Below are 21,320 nucleotides of genomic sequence, written 5' to 3'. Positions count from 1 at the left end.
CCTCAAACTGGTCAATTTATGCACTGCCGACTGGCTGCTGACGTGTGGATAATGGCATAATTACAGTGCAGCACATTGCCATAGTAGCGTTCTTCCCAGCTGGGCTTGTGGGAAACAGATGTTTATCTTCTGCACAGTGTCTGCCAGAGGTGGGGTATAATAATGTTTCAATGGAGGACATAGAAAGTTATGTCTTACCAAAAATAATCTCCTTACCTTAATAGCAAGGTGAAAAGTGAGAGATTTACCAAGTACTAGCTACAGTGAGCAGATCAGTAGAAAGACCTATGGACAAATACAGACATTTATTAAAATGTGGCTTCCAGTTATTTTAACGGAGCCGTGCAGCACAAGGCTATTACGTGTTGATGAACTTTCTGTTCTCGATAACTGCACAGCAACACGTTCTAAGAACCTACTCTACACCCTCTTAATGTATGTGATATCTTAACCCGAGTTGGCAGTTTCAAATGGTTTGGAATGGTAGCACAAAATTGTTGAGAGCTCAAGCTTCGCTTCGTGTTTTGTGACAAACATTAAATGCCAATACTTAAGATGGCGGAGTTAAACAGGCTTATATTTTTGCATAAAGCTAACGTCAGACCTGTTTCCGGTTAGCGTGCTCTAGGAGCAAACATGACTGGGCGAGTTTATGGTAAACGCAGACTTGAGCGTTTCCGGCTGAGACAGTGCCAGTTCTAAAGATGGCGGAGTCCGTGCTGGAAGTTGTGGAGAAGCTGCAGTCTAGATTATCGCTCAGTGCTGAGCCTAGGAAGGTAATAAGAATACGATCAATACCAGATATTTATTAATGTTTTATATCGAAGGGAGTCTCGGGGTACAAAATCGAATTGAACATCTGCATTTTTGCGTTTAAACGTGAGTCTGAGATTGCCTTTATGGTAGGGTAAAACATAGGGATTGCATTAGTTCGGTAGTGCGTGGCAAAGTTAGATGGTCTAAAGCGACTCTGAACAAATTATGAAGAACATGCTATGTTTAAAAATGAAACCTTTAGTAAAAGTCGGATTAGTTTTATTGGGGCTAAATATTGAGCTGCAAGGAAAGAGGAGCTATGGGGAAAACCAATGCTGTTTATGCATATGCAGCTCTCTTGCAGTGTGCGTTTAAATGGGTTTATTGGGTAAAATGGTCACATTCGAAAATAATTTTAGTGGATAATTTCACAAGCATACTTGTATGATACCATGCTATGTTTTATAGACTAAAAGTGTAAATGACAAAGTCCTAGTAAATTGCGTTTGGATACTCCCTCACTCTTGCAAGCTACATCTGATACAGCTACAATGGGGTCACTAAAGCTGGCCATACCCGCACTGATACAATCGTACAATTGTTTTGACTGTGTGTAAGTCACCCTGCAACTCTGTACTTAAAAGGGGCAATGAAGCTTTTGTAGGATTTATATAAATAAACACCTAACTATAGCAGCCCTTTCTACCTTGGTGGATGGTAATTCAGGGTTTTCAAATGTATTACAGTGCATAATTTTGAGATTGATTAAGGCAATATAAGCCCTGAAAGAGTATTGTTTACTTAAAATGTCACTGTACCTTCATAACTTAATTTTCTTTTGTATTTACCTAATGACGATAATGTATAGTCTCCTCCCGCTACTCTTTATGACGGTACTCCTGTCTCCTTACAGTCCAGATAGATGCATCATTTTTACATAAGCTCAACTGAATGTGCTAATGTGTCAAAAAGGTGGGATTTTTTTTCCTTTAACAAGGTCAGTAATCAAAGTAAACTGTTTTGTTTGTCATTTATAAACAATGGGCAAACTTGCAGTATAATGGAAACCAATCAAATTTGTGTTTTCATTGCTCTTCTGGATGGTTACTGAAATTAAAGGGTTACAGCTGCATGCAAATTTTGCTCCTGACCCCATGAAGAGTTGTTTATCTTAAAGGAACAGTAACACCAAAAAATGAAAGTGTATAAAAGTAATTACAATATAATGTACTGTTGCCCTGCATTGCTACAACTGGTGTGTTTGCCTCAGAAGGACTACTATAGTTTATATAAGTAAGCTGCTGTGTAGCCATGGGGGCAGCCATTCAAAGGAGAAAAGGCACAGGTTACCTAGCAGATAACGGATAAACCCCCATTATATGGGGCTTATCTACAAGTTATCAGCTATGTAACCTGTGCCTTTTTTCCAGTTTGAATGGCTGCACCCATGGCTACACAGCAGCTTATATATATAGTAGCTTTTCTGTTGTAGCGCAACAGCACATTATATTTTAATTACTTTAAAACACTTTAATTTTTTGATGTTACTGTTCCTTTAAGTGACAGAATTCAAACTTATAAAGGAGCATAACACTACTAAGTTTACCCAGAAGGGCTGAGGCAGTCATCATTCATCAATTAAAGTACATGGTAACATAAATATCAAAAGCAGGAAGTTTTAAAGCCTGTGTAACAGGTCTGTGTCAAAGTGATATTAAATTGTAACCAGTGTTGCAAAGACATACCTTTTACACTGACAGAATTGTAGCATGACTGCATTCTCAAACAGATCTTGTATATAGCAGGATTATTATAAATTTGCACTTTCAAATGTAATATATAATCATTTCTAGAAATTTAGTGAAATATAAATAACAATAAAGATTAACCCGTTGTCTATTTCAGAAGCAACCTAAGATGAGATGGCTACTTTTAAATAAAAACTCTACCGCAAATAGACACAACTTTGCAGGGAAATTGCCTTACCAGAGTTTTTACATGATTGACGTAGGTTGCAGTTGGAGGGTGGGGCAATTTGGGGTTGTTTGCAGCCTCACTAGCATAAGATTGAGACAAAACACTGCTCTGCGTATCATTAACACCATTGTCATAAAGTTAGTCATTTGTACCTGAAAACAATGTATATCAGCTTAATTAGGTAGGGCCAAACGATTGAATTACAAGAATATGACCGTCTGAGTGAGAACTGCAAATCTGCTGAACGAAATATTGCCAATTTAAGGTTAGATATTGGTCGGGTAGGCCTGTCGGGGGGGTCTCCATACACAGGCAAATAAGCTGCCGAATCGGACTGAAGGACCCGAATCGGCAGCTGAAATCTGCCTGTGTATTGCCACCTTAACTTCAATTTTGTATTATGGTTAGTTTTGTGCTTGCAATCAGATGATTGTTTGCTTCTCCCTCAGAATAACATTTCTGTAATGTCAAGGGCTAGGACACATTGAGGACGCATTTTGATTGGCTGTGAGAAATGCCTGCCAAGGATAACTTGTTATTGACTTGAATGTGAAGCATCGCGGGTTACCCCTACACAGGAACTTTTCACCCAAAAATATGGCAATGCCTGTTTTACATTTGTGTTTCCTCTGCAGGAAAATCTGTACCTGTAACCATTAAATTAATTATGTTTTTACTGTTACGTCTTTATGTAGCAGCTGTCAGAATGCCAAGGATGCTATTGCCAGGATGCCATGGCCAGGAATCTGGCTACCTGTAAAATTCAGCATTTAGGTTACTGCAGAAATATCATATCAAAGATATGCAATTTACCTTGGAGTGGAAGGGGCATATTGTTAAAAAGACAAGATCGATGGGAAAAATGGTTATATGGGCTGTTCATACTGAGACTTTCTGGAGGTGAACATTGCCTTTTACAAGGATAATTAGCAGAATAGAATGACAGAGATAAGATAGCTTAGCATGGCAACGGAAACAACTAAATGTACATTTTCAAAATTTTTTTTTTACATTTTTATAAAAACTGGACCATTAATCATAAAAATCTTTAAAAAGTAAAATGTCTGGACGATAATATTACTTGAATTATGAACTAAATCATCTTTTTACAGTCCTTATACCAAACCATATGTTTGTATTCATAACTGGATAGGGCCTAACTGAATGGTTTCTAATCACCAGTTTGTTTCTGAAACGAACCACAACACACAAGTGCAGTTTTAATTACTTTAAAACACTTTCATTTTCTGTTGTTACTAGCTTTTTTTAACACCTAAAAAGGAACGCAAGAGCCACCCATGTGAGATTAGAGCTTAATACATAAAAACTCACCCACTTTCTATTAATTCCATATGGGATTTTTTAGAAGTGTATTTATCAATAAGTGAAACCTAGAACTTACCATTTGATAAATACACATTTAAAAATCCCATAGGAAAGAATAGAAAGTGTATGAGTTTTTATGTATTAAGCTCTAAACTCAGTTTTTAATAAATCTGCCCCTAGGGTTTACCACAGAAAAACTCACCAACTTTTTATATTCATTCCTACGGGGTTTTTAGAAGTGTATTTATCAATGGGTGCAATTTAGAAATAGCCTTTTGATAAATACACTTCTAAAAATACTAAAAATCCCATAGGAATGAAAAGAAAGTTTTTCTGTAATAAGCTCTCATCTCACACTTTAATAAATCTGCCCCGTGGCGTCGCACCATATTCAGCCAAAGTAAAATGGATTACTGTATATACTCGAGTATAAGCCTAGTTTTTCAGCACCCAAAATGTGCTCAAAAAGTCACCCTCGGCTTATACTCGAGTCGGGTGCCATGGGTCTCTCTATACTAGCACCCTCTCTCCTTTGGTGCAAATTAGGCCACCTGCAACCAGACCCTCCAGTGCCCTGGGCTGCTCCCAAATTTATCTTCATCTACCATCCTCACCTGTCCCATTCTGCACTAGACATTTCACTTTATATTCTATATAAACTATATATAGGTTTTGAAGGATTTTGAACTCTTTGTGTTTTAGCTTGGTTGCTGAGTACTCTTAAGGTATCATTGTTGATAAAACAATTGTTTTTGTTGACCCTCCACTTACAGAGCTAGTTTACAGTTTTTATTTGAAATAAATATTTAAAAACATATACCCCACTGATGCCTCATTTAATGTAATTTTATTGGTATTTATTTTGATGAAACTTAGCAGTAGCTGCTGCATTTCCCACTCTAGGCTTATACTTGAGTCAATACGTTTTTCCAGTTTTCTTAGGTAAAATTAGGTACCTCGGCTTATATTTGGATCGGCTTATACTCGAGTATATACGGTACTCCCTTTGGCAAACCCAACTAAAGAAGCCTGGCTGATTACAAAGGCAGTGCCAGAGCTGGGGCTGATTTTAGCAATACTTCAGATTGATATGAATATGGGACCTGTTATCCAAAAAGCTCAGGGCCTGTGGTTTTCTGGATAAGGGTTCTTTCCATACCATGTATAAATATACAAAATTTAAACAAAAATTAAACCCAATAGGATTGTTTTGCCTCCAATAAGGATTAATTTTATCTTAGTTGGTGTCAAGTACACAGAAAATGGGTTTTCAGATCAACAAACAAGAATTAATTTCCAAATCATGCTGTGAGTGTGGCCCTTTCCTGTGTAGGGTGAGCCACTCACTTCCCATATGCACATATAGAGGTTACTGAAAAAAGATGTTAGCTTTTTAACAGGCTACCAGTTAATGCTGTCTGCAGATTGGTTGCTATGAAAAAGACTAACAATCATCCTCCTGCAGGCTGGTAGTCTACATGGGGCTATCAAACATCCAAACACAGCACTTTTTTGGCACCCCCAGGAACTTTTTATAATGCTTGTGTGGCTCCCCAGCACCCTGAGTCATGTTTGCTAAGGTAATTTAGAGCCTAGCACCCAAATATGTGCTGAAGAGGAGAGCTACTAAACAAAATGCTAATAATAAAAATTGAAGACCAATTGCAAATCTCATCTAATTGCAAGTCTCAGAATATTACTATCATACTAAAAACTACTACATCATACTAAAAGTTAATTTTAAGGAAAACAATCCCTTTAAGGAAAGGTCAATTTACAAATTTTTAAATTTGGGATTTTTACCGAAACTTGATTATGGGAAAAAAATCTTGCTAAAACTTGATTCATTTTTTGTCACAGTAGTGTTTTTTTGTTTGTTTGTTTGTTCCTCATGCGCTTGCATAATTAAAAAACAAAATAAACCCCCCTCAAAATGGAAAAACTCACTACAAAAACCACATCATTCTTCATTTGTAGAAAATTCACAAATACACATTTTGATTGATAAATCTTAAATATTTGAATTAGGAAAACTCAAAATTGAGCAAATTATGATTTTTCACTGCAGTTTTCTGGAATCGTGGAAAAAAAAACCTCAGATTTGAATTTTTAAAGAATACTGAACATTTTCAGTATTCATGTTCAAAACCCTTTAGTTAATAGAGCTTCTCCAGTAGAAAACTGCAGCGAAATCCATTTTTCAAAAAAACAGGGTTTTTTTTATATATAATTTTGAAATTTCACATTGGGCTAGCCATATTCTCCATTTCCCAGGGTTCCACAGCCATGTGACTTGTGCTCTGATAAACTTCAGTCACACTTTACTGCTGTGCTGCAGCCGATCAGCAGAACAATGGGAAGGTAGCAAGATAGCAGCTTCCAGTAGATACCAGAATACCACTCAATAGTAAGAAATCCAAGTCTGGCTTGGGACTCCTCCAGTTACATGGGAGTAGGAGAAACAATAGGTTATCTGAAAGCAGTTCTAATGTGTTGCGCTGGCTCTTTCTGAAAGCTCAGACTCAGGCACAATGCCTGCCTACACACCAACTACAGCTAAAAAAAATACATTTGTTGGTTCGAGAATAAAATTGTAAATGGAAGAGTGAATTATTTGCTATGTAAACAGTGTAATTTAGAAATAAAAAGTACACCATAAAAATCAGTATCCTTTTAATAATTTACCCAGTAGATTTGCAAATTAAGCAGAAATGCCCCCACATAATTTAGAAATGGGGCAGTTTGAAGTCCTTATATTATAGAGATGTTTTATGATGTTTACGATTAATTTTAGTTTGTGTTCTTAAGTGTATTGTCCCTTTGAATATCAGATGTTAGTTCAATGAATGATGCAGTTGTTTGATTCATCTGTTAATTTTACACCAGTGATTCAGTAAAAAGATAACCTACTGTGAATTGTGTTCTTCTTTTACAGTTGCAGAAGACACTGAAGAGACTTGGTGATCTGCCTATTACTGTTGATATTTTAGTGGTAAGATGTGGGCAGTTTTGTGGCATTTTTTGTCTGTGACTTTTTGCACTAAAAATTTGATACGAGTTTAAAAAAAAAAATTGATGGTTAGTAAATCACATGTAAGTCACATGGCTCTAAAGATCTGGACAACTGAATGTAACAAGACCAGACTTGCTTTACCTGGCGCTATGGTGGGTGTAGAACTAATGTAGTTTTCAGCAACAGGTATGCACAGGTAGAATTTGGTAGGATGTGTAAACCCTACATTTTCCTACCATGTGTATAAGTGGGGCACATCTCCCCCACCTAAACCACACCTTTTGTACTGCATATATCCCCTTCATTCGCCAGCACCGTCACATTTTCCTAAAACAAAATCTTCTGTGACATTTACATTTGGAGACAGCACATGTGCACTGTAAAGTTAAGCAATGAAGAATGCAGGCTTACACAGGTATTGTTCCTTTAAACTGTGCTTAGGAGAGGAGGTTAGGAGAAAAGACATGTTTCTCCAACACCTCTAGAGCAGAGTTTCTATGGAAACCAACAGTGTTATCTCTTCATTTCCTGCTAGATAGGGGGATGTGTTTAGTAACCTGAGTTGAATAGAACCGAGCATGCTCAGTTAGCCAGGAGCCGAAGTCAGTTCCTAAGGGAGGCACCAAGTTGGTTAGAGGAGAATAATGGATTAACCAGAGTGGCAGGTATTTAAGATTTCAAAGAGGCTGTTCATACATGTTCATACATTTTTTGTGTGTGTGGGGGTTACATGTCTCATAATGTATTCTGTTTCACGACATACAGGAATTTTGGGACAATTGCTTTTAAAGGCAACAGGCAAATGCATTGAACCTACTAAAAAAACTCTCTTTTTTCATTTAGGAGACTGGAATTGGAAAGACTGTGAACGGCTTGCGAAAGCATGAATTTGTGGGGGATCTTGCTAAAAATCTGGTTGCTCAGTGGAAGAAGCTAGTGCCCCAGGAAACTCCAAGGTGAGAGTATTTACTAAGGTTATTCAAGGTAATCCAATACAAAAGGCCTCATTTACGTCCAGTCCAAGTGAAGTTGGGGGTCCAAATAATTTTCCTGCAGTCATTTTCACATAAAACCACTTTTATTAAAGGCAAAAAGCGTTCCTTGCACTTCTGTATAATTGCGCTCGGCTCTGTTCAGCCCTTTCTGTCTTCCATTCCAAATCGAATGCTGCTGCACCTGTTGATGCAAGGGACCCTGGATCTACCACCACCTCTTGACCAGGCGATAGTTCCAGGGTTCCCTTTGCACCCAGCGTCAATAGGAGGAGCCCTTGTTCCTAAGGAATCAGGTGGAGCCATCACTTGCATGGCAAACTGAATCTTGTTGGTGGCTCATAATTATCTGTTAATTTGAAGCCTCTCAGATTGTTATAAATATTTCAATTTATTTTACCTTTTTAGAGCCCCAGACTCTGATGAGCGGGAACACAATAAAAGCAGTGTCAGGAAAAGACCAAGGTCTCCATCTCCTCAGTATGATGAAGAGGAGGAATATGATGAAGAACTTCAACCAGTTTACCACAGCGATGCTAGGCACAGACAACCTGTTGAACCACAGAGAGAATTCAGAAAGGAGGAAAAGCATTTGCGGCACTGTTCTGATCATGACGACTCGGATAATGGTCAGGCATATTCTCCAGAACCCAGTTACAGCCCCCCTATCACATACAAAGACAGATCAATCCAAAAACCAAGTAAAGATCACAAATCATCTCACAAGGAAAAGCACCAACTGGAAAACAGGGGTCTAAATCTGGAGAAAAAGAAAGATAAAATCCGCCAGTTCGATATACAGAAAGAATCCACATCCTCTGCGGGAACTAGCCATGAAAAGCTGCTGTCCCCTCTAACTAGAGACCAACCATGTAAGAAGGAGAGGAGCAGACATAGTGAATCTAAAGGCCACTCCATCGATTCTGTAAACACCAAAAAACATAGCCACCAAGATAAATCAAAACAAGAAAAGCATAGGTTGGCTGTGGACATGCAGGACACGGAGACAGGAAAAAGACAGGTGGAGAGATATCCAGAGTCGTCAAATGAGAAGAGGGAGAAAAACAAGGGCAAGTCTGGAGCACAAGAGAAGAAGGCCATCAAGTTATTTGTGCCACCCAGTGACCCAGATATGGAAGATGAGTTTGAGAAGCCAACAATGTCTTTTGAATCATATCTAAGTTATGACCAGCCCCAGAAAAAAAAGAAAAAAACAGTAGTGAAGACTGCAGCTGCAGTACCTGAAAAGACTAAAAAGAAGCAGAGTAATAACAGGCCAGACAGCAGCAGGAATAAGGACCTTCCCAAAAATAAAACAGAGACTTCTAACAAAGAAAGGGACACTAAGAAGAAAGAATCCATATTAAGCAAGGTCAGATACATCATTCAGAGTTGTCTTTAAATAGCGTTTTCGTTTTTTTGCAAAAGTTGACTAATCCTTTCATTTTACTGTATACACTTAGGGGCACATTCATTAAAGTACGAATACGAATCACTAAATCCGCTAATTTCTCATGATCGCAAAAGTCATGAAAATTCCGTTTGTTTTAATACGAAGATTTCGTACTTACGATCCGAAAGTTCCAAAATTTTCGTATTGAAATGATTGTTTACGATTGGTGATCCGAAACTCACTAAATTATCGTATCCCAATGATCGTAAAGGGCGGAAAATTCTTCCTGACTTTGAACATTCGTTGCATGTTTTTGGAAGCCTCCCATATGACTCAGTGGCACTCTGCAGCTCCAGCCTGGCCCAAGGAAAGTCATGATACCAAAGCTTGAATGAATTCCGAAACTTTCTTACTTGATGCGACAAATATGATTTTGTCGTGCAAAGTACGGAAAAGTCACGCATATTAACGAAAATATCGTAGAGAATACGCAAAAGTTGTAAACTTTAGAAAAAATACAAATTTTTTGTAATCGGACCTGTGGTACTTTAATGAATGTGCCCCTTAATCTCAAGATAAGCTAAAGATTTGTTTAAAAAAGCTAACAACAATAACAAATCTTAAATATGCTGTTGCGTAAGTATTCAACACCTCCTATTTTGTATTGGCACCTTTTGCACAGTTTTAATTATTTTGGGGTACTTATATTGCACTTTGCTTGGCATTAATTTTTGCCCATGTTTTCTGGCAAATTTACTCAAGGTTGTTTCGGTTAGCTGGATGACACTTGTGCTTTTCAATATTACCAGTGCCAAGAATTATGAAAAAGGTGCTAAATTGTGCAGTTGCAGCTTTTAACTGCAACCAGTCAACAATTAGATTTCAACCATCTACTAGAAGTTAGTGAAAGCAAATTCCTGCTTTAACTTGGTTGCTACTGTCAGCTATTTAGCACTTATCTACATTAATGAGCCCCAGGACTTAAACTATTTTAACCATTGTAGGGCATTTACCTAATGATTCCTGTGCCTCTTCAGTGTTAATTTAGCCTTGTGTTTGGGATTACTTTTCTGTTGATGCTGACAGATGAACTCTCTCCCAAGCTATTTTTTAGCGCACTGAAACGGGTTCACTTGCAGTATTTTCCTGTACTTTGCACCATTGGTTCTTATTATATTTCAGCAAGATACCAACTCCCTGATGAGGCATACCATATGTACAGAGAACCTGTTTTAGTCTGCTATTAAAAATAAACTGAAGGTAACGTCATGTTAGAGAAATGAATTCTGAGTTTCCTTGTATTGAAATAAAAATATCACAAAGATTTAAATGTTAATTGATTTTGTTAATTAGTAAAATCAGATACTCAGTCGAGGGTCAATACTTTGGTAAGTAATTATATACATACATAATTGAAGTTATTTTGAGATATGATGCACCTAGAAGCAGAAGGTACTTGACTAAGCAGAATTGACATTTAAAACCTTTTCCTATATTTAAATAGTAAGCCTATCAAAAAGTAACATATATAATCAGGTTGACGTTCTTAGGAAAGCAAACAAACCCTACTTCAAAATCCTGAAATCCTTGCTGAATGTAGATTGCAATCATGTTACTCCCTGGTTAGTATTTCACAAATTATAATTCATTAATTTTTGGCTTAATAAACATCCAGCCATTTAAATTTCAAAAAATCAGTAATGCCAAAAGTGAAACTATATTAAGTGCCATAGGAAAAGTTGCAACCTTCCTTATGTCTTTATCAAGCCATTTCACACCTCTGGATGTTTGCTTGTGACTTGCACCATTTTATAATGGGAAAAAGGCCACTTTGTTAACCCTTTAATTGCAAGTTAAACTTAGGGGCTGATTTACTAACCCACGAATCCGACCCGAATTGGAAAAGTTCCGACTTGAAAACGAACATTTTGCGACTTTTTCGTATGTTTTGCGATTTTTTCGGCGTCTTTACGAATTTTTCGTTACCAATACGATTTTTGCGTAAAAACGCGAGTTTTTCGTAGCCTTTACGAAAGTTGCGTAAAATCTTGCGATTTTTCCGTAGCGTTAAAACTTACGCGAAAAGTTGCGCCTTTTTTGTAGCGTTAAAACTTAAAAGGTGCGAAGTTTCACGTAAGTTTTAACGCTACGAAAAAAGCGCAAGTTTTAACGCTACGAAAAATCGCAAGATTTTACGCAACTTTCGTAATGGCTACGAAAAACTCGCGTTTTTACGCAAAAATCGTATTGGTAACGAAAAATTCGTAAAGACGCCGAAAAATCGCAAAAAATACGAAAAAATCGCAAAATACCGATCTTTACGAAAAAAACGCAATCGGACTCATTTCGACCCGTTCGTGGGTTAGTAAATCAGCCCCTTAGTGACACTTTTCCAAATGATTTTTCTTAGTTCTGTGTGTGCAAAGGTGGACCTGTAACTGCAATATATAACCTGCAGTTTACCTGATTTTAATGCCATTTTTATACATGCTAAACTCTGCGTTTTCAGCTGCTTTCTAGCTATGAATGCTGCAAATAAATTTATCTGCTGTTATTATTGATTTGCATTTAAGGGCTCTGGCACACGGGGAGATTAGTCGCCCGCGACAAAACTCCCTGTTCACGGGCGACTAATCTCCCCGGATTGCCATCCCACCGGCAAAAATGTAAATCACCGGTGGGATGGCATACGCGGCGGCGCGATTTCAGTGAAATTGCGCAAGTTGCCTCGAGAGTTGGGTATGCTGTCTGAATGATCAATCCACTGAACAGACAGAAAGCATATGATAGGGCAACACATAATATAGCCTCCTTTCTATTGTTCCATTGTTTGTGAAAAGAGCACAGACAATCGAAACAGCAAGAAGTAAAGGGCTACAGCTCTACTTCACTTCCTCGTCTTCTAGTGCACCATAAATTGCCCAACATTGTGAATGATGAAATGTTTAAACGTGCCTGATTCTGAAACAGACTGCTATTCATAGTACATGGGTATCAGTCAGGATCAGCGGACCACCACTGTACAAATAATCATATGAAACTTTATTGGTACGGTATAGTTTTATCCCAATTGAACCCATATGTCTACCCACTTCGCAATAACAACTACAGGGTTCATTTACCAACAGTGAGAGCAAGAATTACCTTTTTAGACACTAGAAATGATGATAAAATTTGCCTTAGTATTAGAGAGGTTGTGGAAGTGGCATACTTTGGCACAATAATACTGATATATTACGTTGTTACCTCTACTTGCTGGCTTATTTACAAGTAGAAGTAATGTTTAACTCTATTATGTTGTATTTCTCTGCATATACTAATGATGTGTAGGTCGTTAAAAAAGTTGGCCCATTGCCAATCCACCCTAGCCCAACACAAACTGGTGAACGATTACTGCTTATATATCTTTGTATGTTTATATATTTAATCAGTGGGCTAGTATGACCCTGATTATAATAAGACAATTATATGCACAAAGAAACTAACCAGTCCGGGGTCACAAATATCTTTTAATAGGCTGCATTCTACTCTGGACCCCAAGATGGTCAGTCTTATCCTACTTATTAATAGGGTTTATTTTCTGTTATATATTTGTATCTGAAAATGATGTAAAGGTAACATCTGTGCCCTAAGACATCTGTTAACCATCCTGCAGTTTTGCGATTAACATTTTTATATCATATATATTTTCCTGTGCAGATAGACCAGATCCCAGTGTTACCTGATATTCCACTGCCTCTAATCCAGCCAAATTACAGACCTCTCCCTTCTATTGAGCCTGTGCCATTCTCTCCCAATAAGCGGAAAGGTGAGTGTGTCTGAGATTACCGTCTGAGATCACATGCATATTAACAATGTTCATTTGTTTTTGCTTCTAGTGTGTAACTACTGTCTTTTACTTCAGCACCACTGATGTCTGCTTATGAAGAAGAAGAATCAGCGGGATTTACAGGACGCAGATTTAACTCTAAAATGCAGGTGTATTCTGGATCTAAAACGGCATACCTCCCCAAAATGATGTCTCTCTATGAACAGTGTATACGTGTCTTGGCCAACAACATAGACTGTGAGTAATGCAAGCAGAGTTAGCTGCTGAGATTTCACTTTTTTTTCACCTTTATATCATTGTTATAACTGTTATCTATTTTTTATATGACTGGCATATGTTATGAAGATCTGCTTATTTGCTGAGGTTGCCAAACTTTCATATCATGCAATGACAGAGCAGGGTCAGGAAGGAGTGTAGGGTTTAAACTTATGGCAGACGTCACTGATCCCCAATGTAATGATTGTTAATTAGCACATTAATTATTGGAACTCTTTATATGAACTGCTGATTACATAGTAACATAGTAAGTTAGGTTGAAAAAAGACATACGTCCATCAAGTTCAACCATAATGCCTATATTTAACCTGCCTAACTGCTAGTTGATCCAGAGGAATCAATCCCATCTGAAGTCTCTCTAATTTGCCGCAAAGGGGGGGAAAAATTCCTTCCTGACTCCAAGATGGCAATTGGACCAGTCCCTGGATCAACTTGTACTAAGAGCTATCCCATAACCCTGTATTCCCTCACTTGCTAAAAAGCCATCTAACCCCTTCTTGAAGTTATCTAATGTATCAGCCAGTACAACTGTAAAAAATCCTTTCCGAATATTTAAACAGAACCTCCTTTCTTCTAAACAGAGTGGGTATCCTCATGTCAGTTGGAAGGACCTACTGGTAAATGAAACATTAGAGAGGTTATTATATGATCCCCTTATATGTTTATACATAGTTATCATGTCACCTCTTAAGCGCCTCTTCTCCAGTGTAAACAAACCTAAATTGGCCAGTCTTTTCTATACCCTTAACCAGCTTAGTTGCACCTTCTCTGGACTCTGCTTGCTACAACCAAGTTTATTATCTATAAGGACTCCAAGGTCCTTCTCCATTATGGATTTGCCTAGTGCAGTCCCATTAAGGGTATAAGTGGCTTGCATATTTTTACATCCCTGGTGCATGACCTTACATTATCCACATTAAATCTCATCTGCCACTTAGCCGTCTAGATTGCCAGTTTGTCAAGATCCTGCTTCAGGGATGCCACATCCTGGATAGAATTGACTGGGCTGCAGAGTTTTGTGTCATCTGCAAACATTGATATATTGCTTATAATACACTCGCCTAAATCATTAATAAACAAGTTAAACAAAAGTGGCCCCAGTACAGAACCCTGAGGGACCTCTCTGAGAACCTTACTCTGAGTTATAGAGTAACACAAATGTTTATATTGCACACACAAGGATGTGGCCAAAATTGTAGTACTGCGCTTGTGTTCATTGGGTGGCCCGTATAAATAGCTGTTTACAGGCCCCAATTTGCATACTATTCTTCTAAATTAGGCTTTTGTTTTTCAGCTATTTATGAAGTGGGAGGTGTCCCGTTTTCTGTTCTGGAGCCAGTTTTGGAAAAGTGTACCCCAGACCAGTTGTACCGCATTGAAGAATGTAACCATGTGAGTGATTTTAATAGCCATGCCAAAGAACCTTTGCAGGCAGACCCCACAATGGATTGTTCAGCTGTCTACAAACTTGGTCTGCTTTGCATTTATAGCCCTTCTGAGAATGTTGGCTGTTTAGAAATGTGCAAGACTTTTTTGAGATTTTATTTGTACATTTCAAAAGCATAATTGTATAAAATATGCATTGGGAAATAAATGCTATATGTGGGGTTAAACAGTCTAACTCATGGGTAAATATGGTGAAAGTACTGGGAGTTGGGGTACTGCCAGCTTTATGCACACTGACAATTGTTTAACACTTACAATCGACAGAAACCAGTTGAAACATATAGCCATACTACAGTACTGTATTGCCGTTGTGTATGTTATTAATAGACCTATTCTGAGCTTTTTAATTTTACTTCATTATTTATTTTGTATAGTTTTTGAACCAAAAAAAAAAAAAACAGATTGGCTTCCATTTTATTGTTCTTGTTATATTACGATTTTTTACTATTCATATAAAATGTTATTCTTGAATCAACAAATGTATTTTTTTTAGCTGTAATATTGGTGTGTAGGCAAGCCATCTCAGTGCATTGTGCCTGAGTCTGAGCTTTCAGAAGGAGCCAGTGCTACACATTAGAACTGTTTTCTTATAACCTATTGTTTCTCATACTCCCATGTAACTGGAGGAGCCCCAAGCCGGACTTGGATTTCTTTCTATTGAGTGCTATTCTGCTATCTACTGGGAGTGGCTATCTTGCTACCTTCCCATTGTTCTGCTGATCAACTGCTGTCAGGAAAGGGAGGGGGGTCATATCACTCCAACTTGCAGCGTAGCAGTAAATAGCAGTAAAGCTGGCCATACACGCACTGATATTATCGTACGAAACAAGGGTTCGTACGATATTCGGTGCGTGTATGGTGAATTGCCGATATGGCAATTTGCAATATCGCAAAAGCCTTCGATATCGGTCGTCTCCTCGATCGGGTGGTAAAGAAAATTTTGATTGTGAGCTGTTGAACGCGCCCGAGTAAAGACAAGCATTTAGGGCTGAATCATCGCATAGGGGTAGAATTCCTGTTGTTTCTACCTCCATATCTGATGATTCAGCTCTGAACTTTAGCGGAGGGTAGGACTGATGGTGCAGGAAAGATCGTAATTGTAACGTGTATGTATACCTTATGTGTGACTGAAGTTTATCAGAGCACAGGCCCCATATGAATGTCAAAATTAAATATAAAAAAAATCTGTTTGTGTTTTATCGGTTCACTGTAAGTTTCTGTGTCCTTATGCTTAGTTTTTTAAAAGTACCCCTAGTTAGGGTAAATGGAACAGTGCCACAGGTGTGCTATCAAAAAAACAAATGTTATTTTCCACTTTTAGATTTCCTGCAGTTAGCAAGTAGCGGTCTTGGTTAACACAGATGAAATTAGTTTATTCATTTCTGAAACATTTTAAAGCATATTTAGTTTCAGAAAATGTGTCATTTCCAGCTAAAAAAAGGCAAAGAAGATTATAAATGATATTAGCAAGTACTAAGAAGTAGTTTTTTTTATTCAAGTAGAGTGTATAGTTCTCTGAATTTTAGCTAAAAGCTTAATCTGTTTTTTTTTTATGTAGGTTTTAGTTGAAGACACAGACCGCCTTTGGATGAATCACTGCCAAAGAGATTTCAAGAAAGACAAGCCAGATGAATATGAGTCTTGGAGAGAGCTGTATCTCCGCTTGCATGAAGCTCGGGAACAGAGGTTGCTCATGCTTACTCAAAACATCCGCTCTGCTCATGCAAACAAGCCTAAAGGTAAAGGGAAGTACCAGGCCAGGGTATATTGTAATTTGAAGCGCTCTTTTATAACTTGAGTTTTTTTATAGCTAGACTTTACAAAATTAGATAATTTACCTGATTGTTATCCTTTTATGACCCATATGAAGCAGCTTTTATGCTATATGCAACAGTTACTGGTTATATTTTAAGTACTAAGTTTTTTCATGTCTCTGTATTTTCTTTTCAGTTTTTTACTTCTTCGCTGTTGATTTTTTTTGTATTCTTTATCTTTGTTTTTTTTTCTAATCTTACTTATTTTTCCAACATTGCAGGCCGACAAGCAAAGATGGCATTTGTGAACTCAGCTGTGAAGCCCCCCCGAGATGTAAGAAGGAGACAAGAAAAATTTGGGACAGGAGCAGCAGCAGTCAATGAGAAGACCAGGTACTAAAAGAGAACGCTGTCAAAAAGTAGTGTGATAGTATCTCTTTAAAATGGGTCTTACACTGAGGATGTTACACAGGACAGTTCATATATTAAAGCCCATGGTAATTATGGTTTGGAAAACTTCTTTTCCTTATGTATGCCTTTGATTGTGAGAGCCTTTGAGCAATGACCTGTAGTTTTATATTTAACAATAAATAACCGATAAATATTTATAACCGATAAATATCGGTGTCAAGCTATATGACACAGGTACCCAAGGCAAGTCCTTGCACCACTAGGCGTCTCCTGAGGCAAGGTGACAAGCTGGGAGGGGAGTGGTGACGTTAAAGCCTCTGTCTTTCCCTCTTCCTCAGCTTGGGCGGTAAAAAGTTCTAGAACTAGGCAGAAGCAAGCCATATATGTATGTGCCTAGTGCCCCACCATTGCACCCCAGACACATGCTTTTTCCGCCTTTATATGTCTCATTAAAGCTACCTTGAAAATATTTGCTATGTTGATAGATTTAAAATTAAATACCCATTAACCACTGCCTAGACAGATGGAAATTTGAATTTTTATCCTCAAGTTATATAAGAAAAGAGAGAGAAAATGTTTTGGGCAACAACACAAGGTACTATTTGTAGATCGGGTTTTGTCATGGCTACAAAAAACGCAATTTCAGTGTTTTAGTAGAGACAATTCCCAGTATTGTCTATGGCAGGGTATTTTCTGGCGTATTGTAGCCGCGACAAAACTTGGGCTATAAATAGCATTGTGTGTCATTGCCAATAAGGGCAAATTTAATGTATCAACACCTGAATTACCTCCACCTGTGTATACAAACAGTCTTATCCATTTGATACTTTGGGGCCTGCTATATACAAAACTGAAGGCCGTCCCATAGATCTCTGTTATACAGCGCAGGGAAAGCACTGGCTCAAGAGAAAAGCCTTCTTCTGGATAAAGTTCATCATTGTGCTGTTTAACATTGTATTGTGTTTGTTATTATCACTATATCTTTCTTTATCTTTGCAGAATTAAACCCTTCATGCCCATCAGTAACACAAGTTACACTAGTAACACAAGTTACACTAGTAACCATGGTCAGTCGGAGGAGCAAAGGTCATTTGAAGGACCAAGTACCAGTAACGCAGTGTCCGCACCAGCCAGTGTTCAACCCAGTTATGACTCACGCAAACCACAAGTTAAAAGTATGTGGAAGGTTCTTTCTTCTTGTTTGGCACTAGTGTAATGTATAGAAAGAAATGTAGCGAGGCCAGTGATGTTGTAGGATATGGCAGTGTTATTCACACAAGTATTCTTCAGACTGATAAATACGAGATAAGACATATGTTTTAATGTTGCTCAGCTTAAAGGAGAAGGAAAGGCAAAGTCACTTGGGGGTGCCAAAATTTTGGGCATCCCCAAGTGACTTTAATCGCTTACCTTCTACCCGGGCTGGTGCCCCTGTACAGAGAGAACAGCACCAGCCCGGGGTGATCGCTTCCTCCTTCCTGATCGATCGCACGCAGACGGCTTTTCACTCTACTGCGCATGCGTTTGTCCAGGACAATTGGCTTCAGTGCGAGTAGGAAGTAGGTTTTCTCCTAACAGGGGCACCAGCCTGGGGTACAAGGTAAGCGATTTATGTCACTTGGGGGTGCCTAACATTTTGGCACCCCCAAGTGACTTAGCCTTTCCTTGTCCTTTAAAAAAATTAAGTTAGCGAGAAGAGGCATCTCATGTTCGTCTGGTCAACTCTTGGTAGGAAAAAGTAACCAACTCATAGACAGCTGGCTGAATAGTGGCGCTGTTGCTTCAAATTTAGTATATTAGCAGTTTAAAAACTGATAATATCTTGAAACCTATAAGACATGTATGTAAAATGCAAAGTACATAATGTATTTTAGAGGGAAAAATTTACTTTTCTTGTATGTGCCCTCGGATAATTACACGTGCATTCTAAGTTACTTCAGACAATGAATGGACTGATATGTGTACCATTTTAATGATACAATAACATTATACATGCTCTGACAACCACTTCCCATTTAACTGAACTTAAATCATGTTAAATATGCTGCACCATGTGTGAATGGCTTCCACAGGAATAGGTTTTTCACAACTGTAGGCTCAGTTGAAATTACCAGCAGGTTTCACTGTGTTTTAAAATTGCAATGTGCTAAATTGCTTAAAAGAACCTCAGCTACGTAAGTGTGTTCATTTGTTATTCTCTATACCTTTTTTAGGGCCCAAATTAGGGTTTTTGTTGACAGTGGTCCAAACTTTGGTGATCTGTTCCTAGCTTTTTAGTAAAAATACTAAGTCCCAAAACCTTGTCTGTCCACACCACCCATATGTGTGCTCCGATAGCCTGAGTATTATATATATGCTACCTTTTTGGTCCTTTGTCATTTTCTCACCCAATATTTCATCTTGCTGTTTTCCAGAAGTTGCACCAATGATGGCCAAAACTATCAAAGCTTTCAAAAACAGATTCTTCAGGCGATAGAATACAAGAATAATGATGGACTCTGTTTTTTTTGTTTTTTTTTGAGAACAGTGAAGACCTTTTTGGAACTTAACATACACGTCTTTCCTCCATATAACTTGTTCCCTTTTACAAGCTGAAGATTGTGTTTTAGTTACAGTTTTATGCTGTTACATTCTTCTATTTATAGCTTTTTGGGATACCATCTGATTTTACACATAATGCTGACAAGGACGGTATCGTCATCATCATCATTGTAGGAAAATGATTATTGTTGTATCATGTGAATATCATCTGAACTAAATTTGTTACCCTGCAGTGGCAGTGTGCTTGAGATCAGTCTGTCTGATTTAAAGTGCTTGCAAAGCAAACATTTAGTCTTCTGTGTTATAACTTTATGTAAAGCATGCATCTGATTTATTTGCAGTTCATAGTCTTGGGGCCAGCTTGGGACATCCTGAAAGTCCATTCTTCCTCTCTCTTTTTTTTTTAGTTATTTAGTAATAGGGAGGAGCCCCTCTACGTGTATTTATGCCATCATGGACCTGTATTTCAGTGTTGCTGTGTTATGTAAATTTGTTGTGAATTGTTCTTTGCAGAGAGGTACTTTGATCAGTATCATAGGATCTAATGGATCATTGTCCTGATATATAAAATACGGCCCCACAGCCTGATTTAGGGAACACATAACTTGTAATTGTGCGCCTGTGCAATCCAGATAACAGATGTTTCCAGTCTAGTATTTTACCTGTATTTATTTGTATTTCCTATACAAGTTCAGTGCATTGAACCTCTGTCCTTGAACAGAGATGCATTACTCGTAATTCACTAACATAGGTGCATTAATTATTGCTTAGCATAAAGGATGGACAAACAAAACAGAAAATATGGTTGGCCAACAAGTGCCATATGCACTTTTGTGCGGGGCCACTAGCCAACACTGAATATGATCATACTGTATTTCTGTAGTTTTTTCAGTGTCAGGCCCATGGCACATTGCATTAAAGTCTGTATTAAAAAATGGCAGTTGGATCCTCAGCAGATTTTCCACCTGGCCTGATTCATTGTTATTATTATTATAATGTATTAATAAAGCACCAACATATTCCGCAGTGATACAATACATACTGACTAAGCCCAAGAATATGTTGATAAAGAAGGCAGTGAAGAAGATAGATTTGATACTATATATGGAGTGAAGCCAGTTCTGCAAACTTGGTTATGAAAGGCTGTACCAGTGACCACATTCAGGCACCTTAATTATGGCAGTAAGTTACAGGCTCAGCATTACTGTACTGGTTGCACCTATGTTTGTGAATTCCACCTTGTGTAACTAACATCCGCTTAAAATACATGATCATTATGTTTTAGTTTGCTATTTTAATTTATTTGGGGGAAGGGGGGAAATATTGCTGCACACTTTATGCCTGGCTTTGAGGCCATACTTCCCACTACTTTTTAGCCTATCCCTAACTATTGCTAACATGTAGGCAATGGGGAGGAGCCGTAATGAACTATAAGGACTATGAGGCGTCTGATTTGTGTAAATAATATTTTGTCGTTTCACTCAGATGAAATATTTTAATTAAACATATAAACAAATGATTTTATCTCGATCTTAATAAAATGCGAACACTGGAAACGTTTTGTTTCAATCACATTTTTGGGTAGTATGACAAATACTTTTGATTG

At 37.9% G+C, this 21,320-nt stretch overlaps 1 protein-coding gene across 1 annotated transcript; it reads left to right on the top strand.

Annotated features, from left to right (window-relative positions):
• Nucleotides 1-650: 650 nt before the first annotated feature.
• Nucleotides 651-21,270, top strand: eloa (elongin A). The gene is made up of 11 exons (XM_002933844.5): nucleotides 651-776; nucleotides 6,995-7,051; nucleotides 7,916-8,028; nucleotides 8,473-9,436; nucleotides 13,157-13,265; nucleotides 13,362-13,523; nucleotides 14,857-14,954; nucleotides 16,567-16,747; nucleotides 17,044-17,155; nucleotides 18,173-18,348; nucleotides 19,588-21,270. The coding sequence occupies exons 1-11, from the start codon at nucleotides 705-707 to the stop codon at nucleotides 19,647-19,649; spliced, it is 2,106 nt and encodes a 701-aa protein (XP_002933890.3). The 5' UTR covers nucleotides 651-704; the 3' UTR covers nucleotides 19,650-21,270.
• The last annotated feature ends 50 nt before the right edge of the window (nucleotides 21,271-21,320 follow it).

The sequence above is a fragment of the Xenopus tropicalis genome, chromosome 2, assembly GCF_000004195.4.
Source record: "Xenopus tropicalis strain Nigerian chromosome 2, UCB_Xtro_10.0, whole genome shotgun sequence".
In the NCBI taxonomy this organism is placed as follows: Eukaryota; Metazoa; Chordata; class Amphibia; order Anura; family Pipidae; genus Xenopus; species Xenopus tropicalis.
The sequence above is the reverse complement of the archived record's forward strand: the minus strand, read 5'-3'. Positions and strand labels throughout refer to the sequence as shown.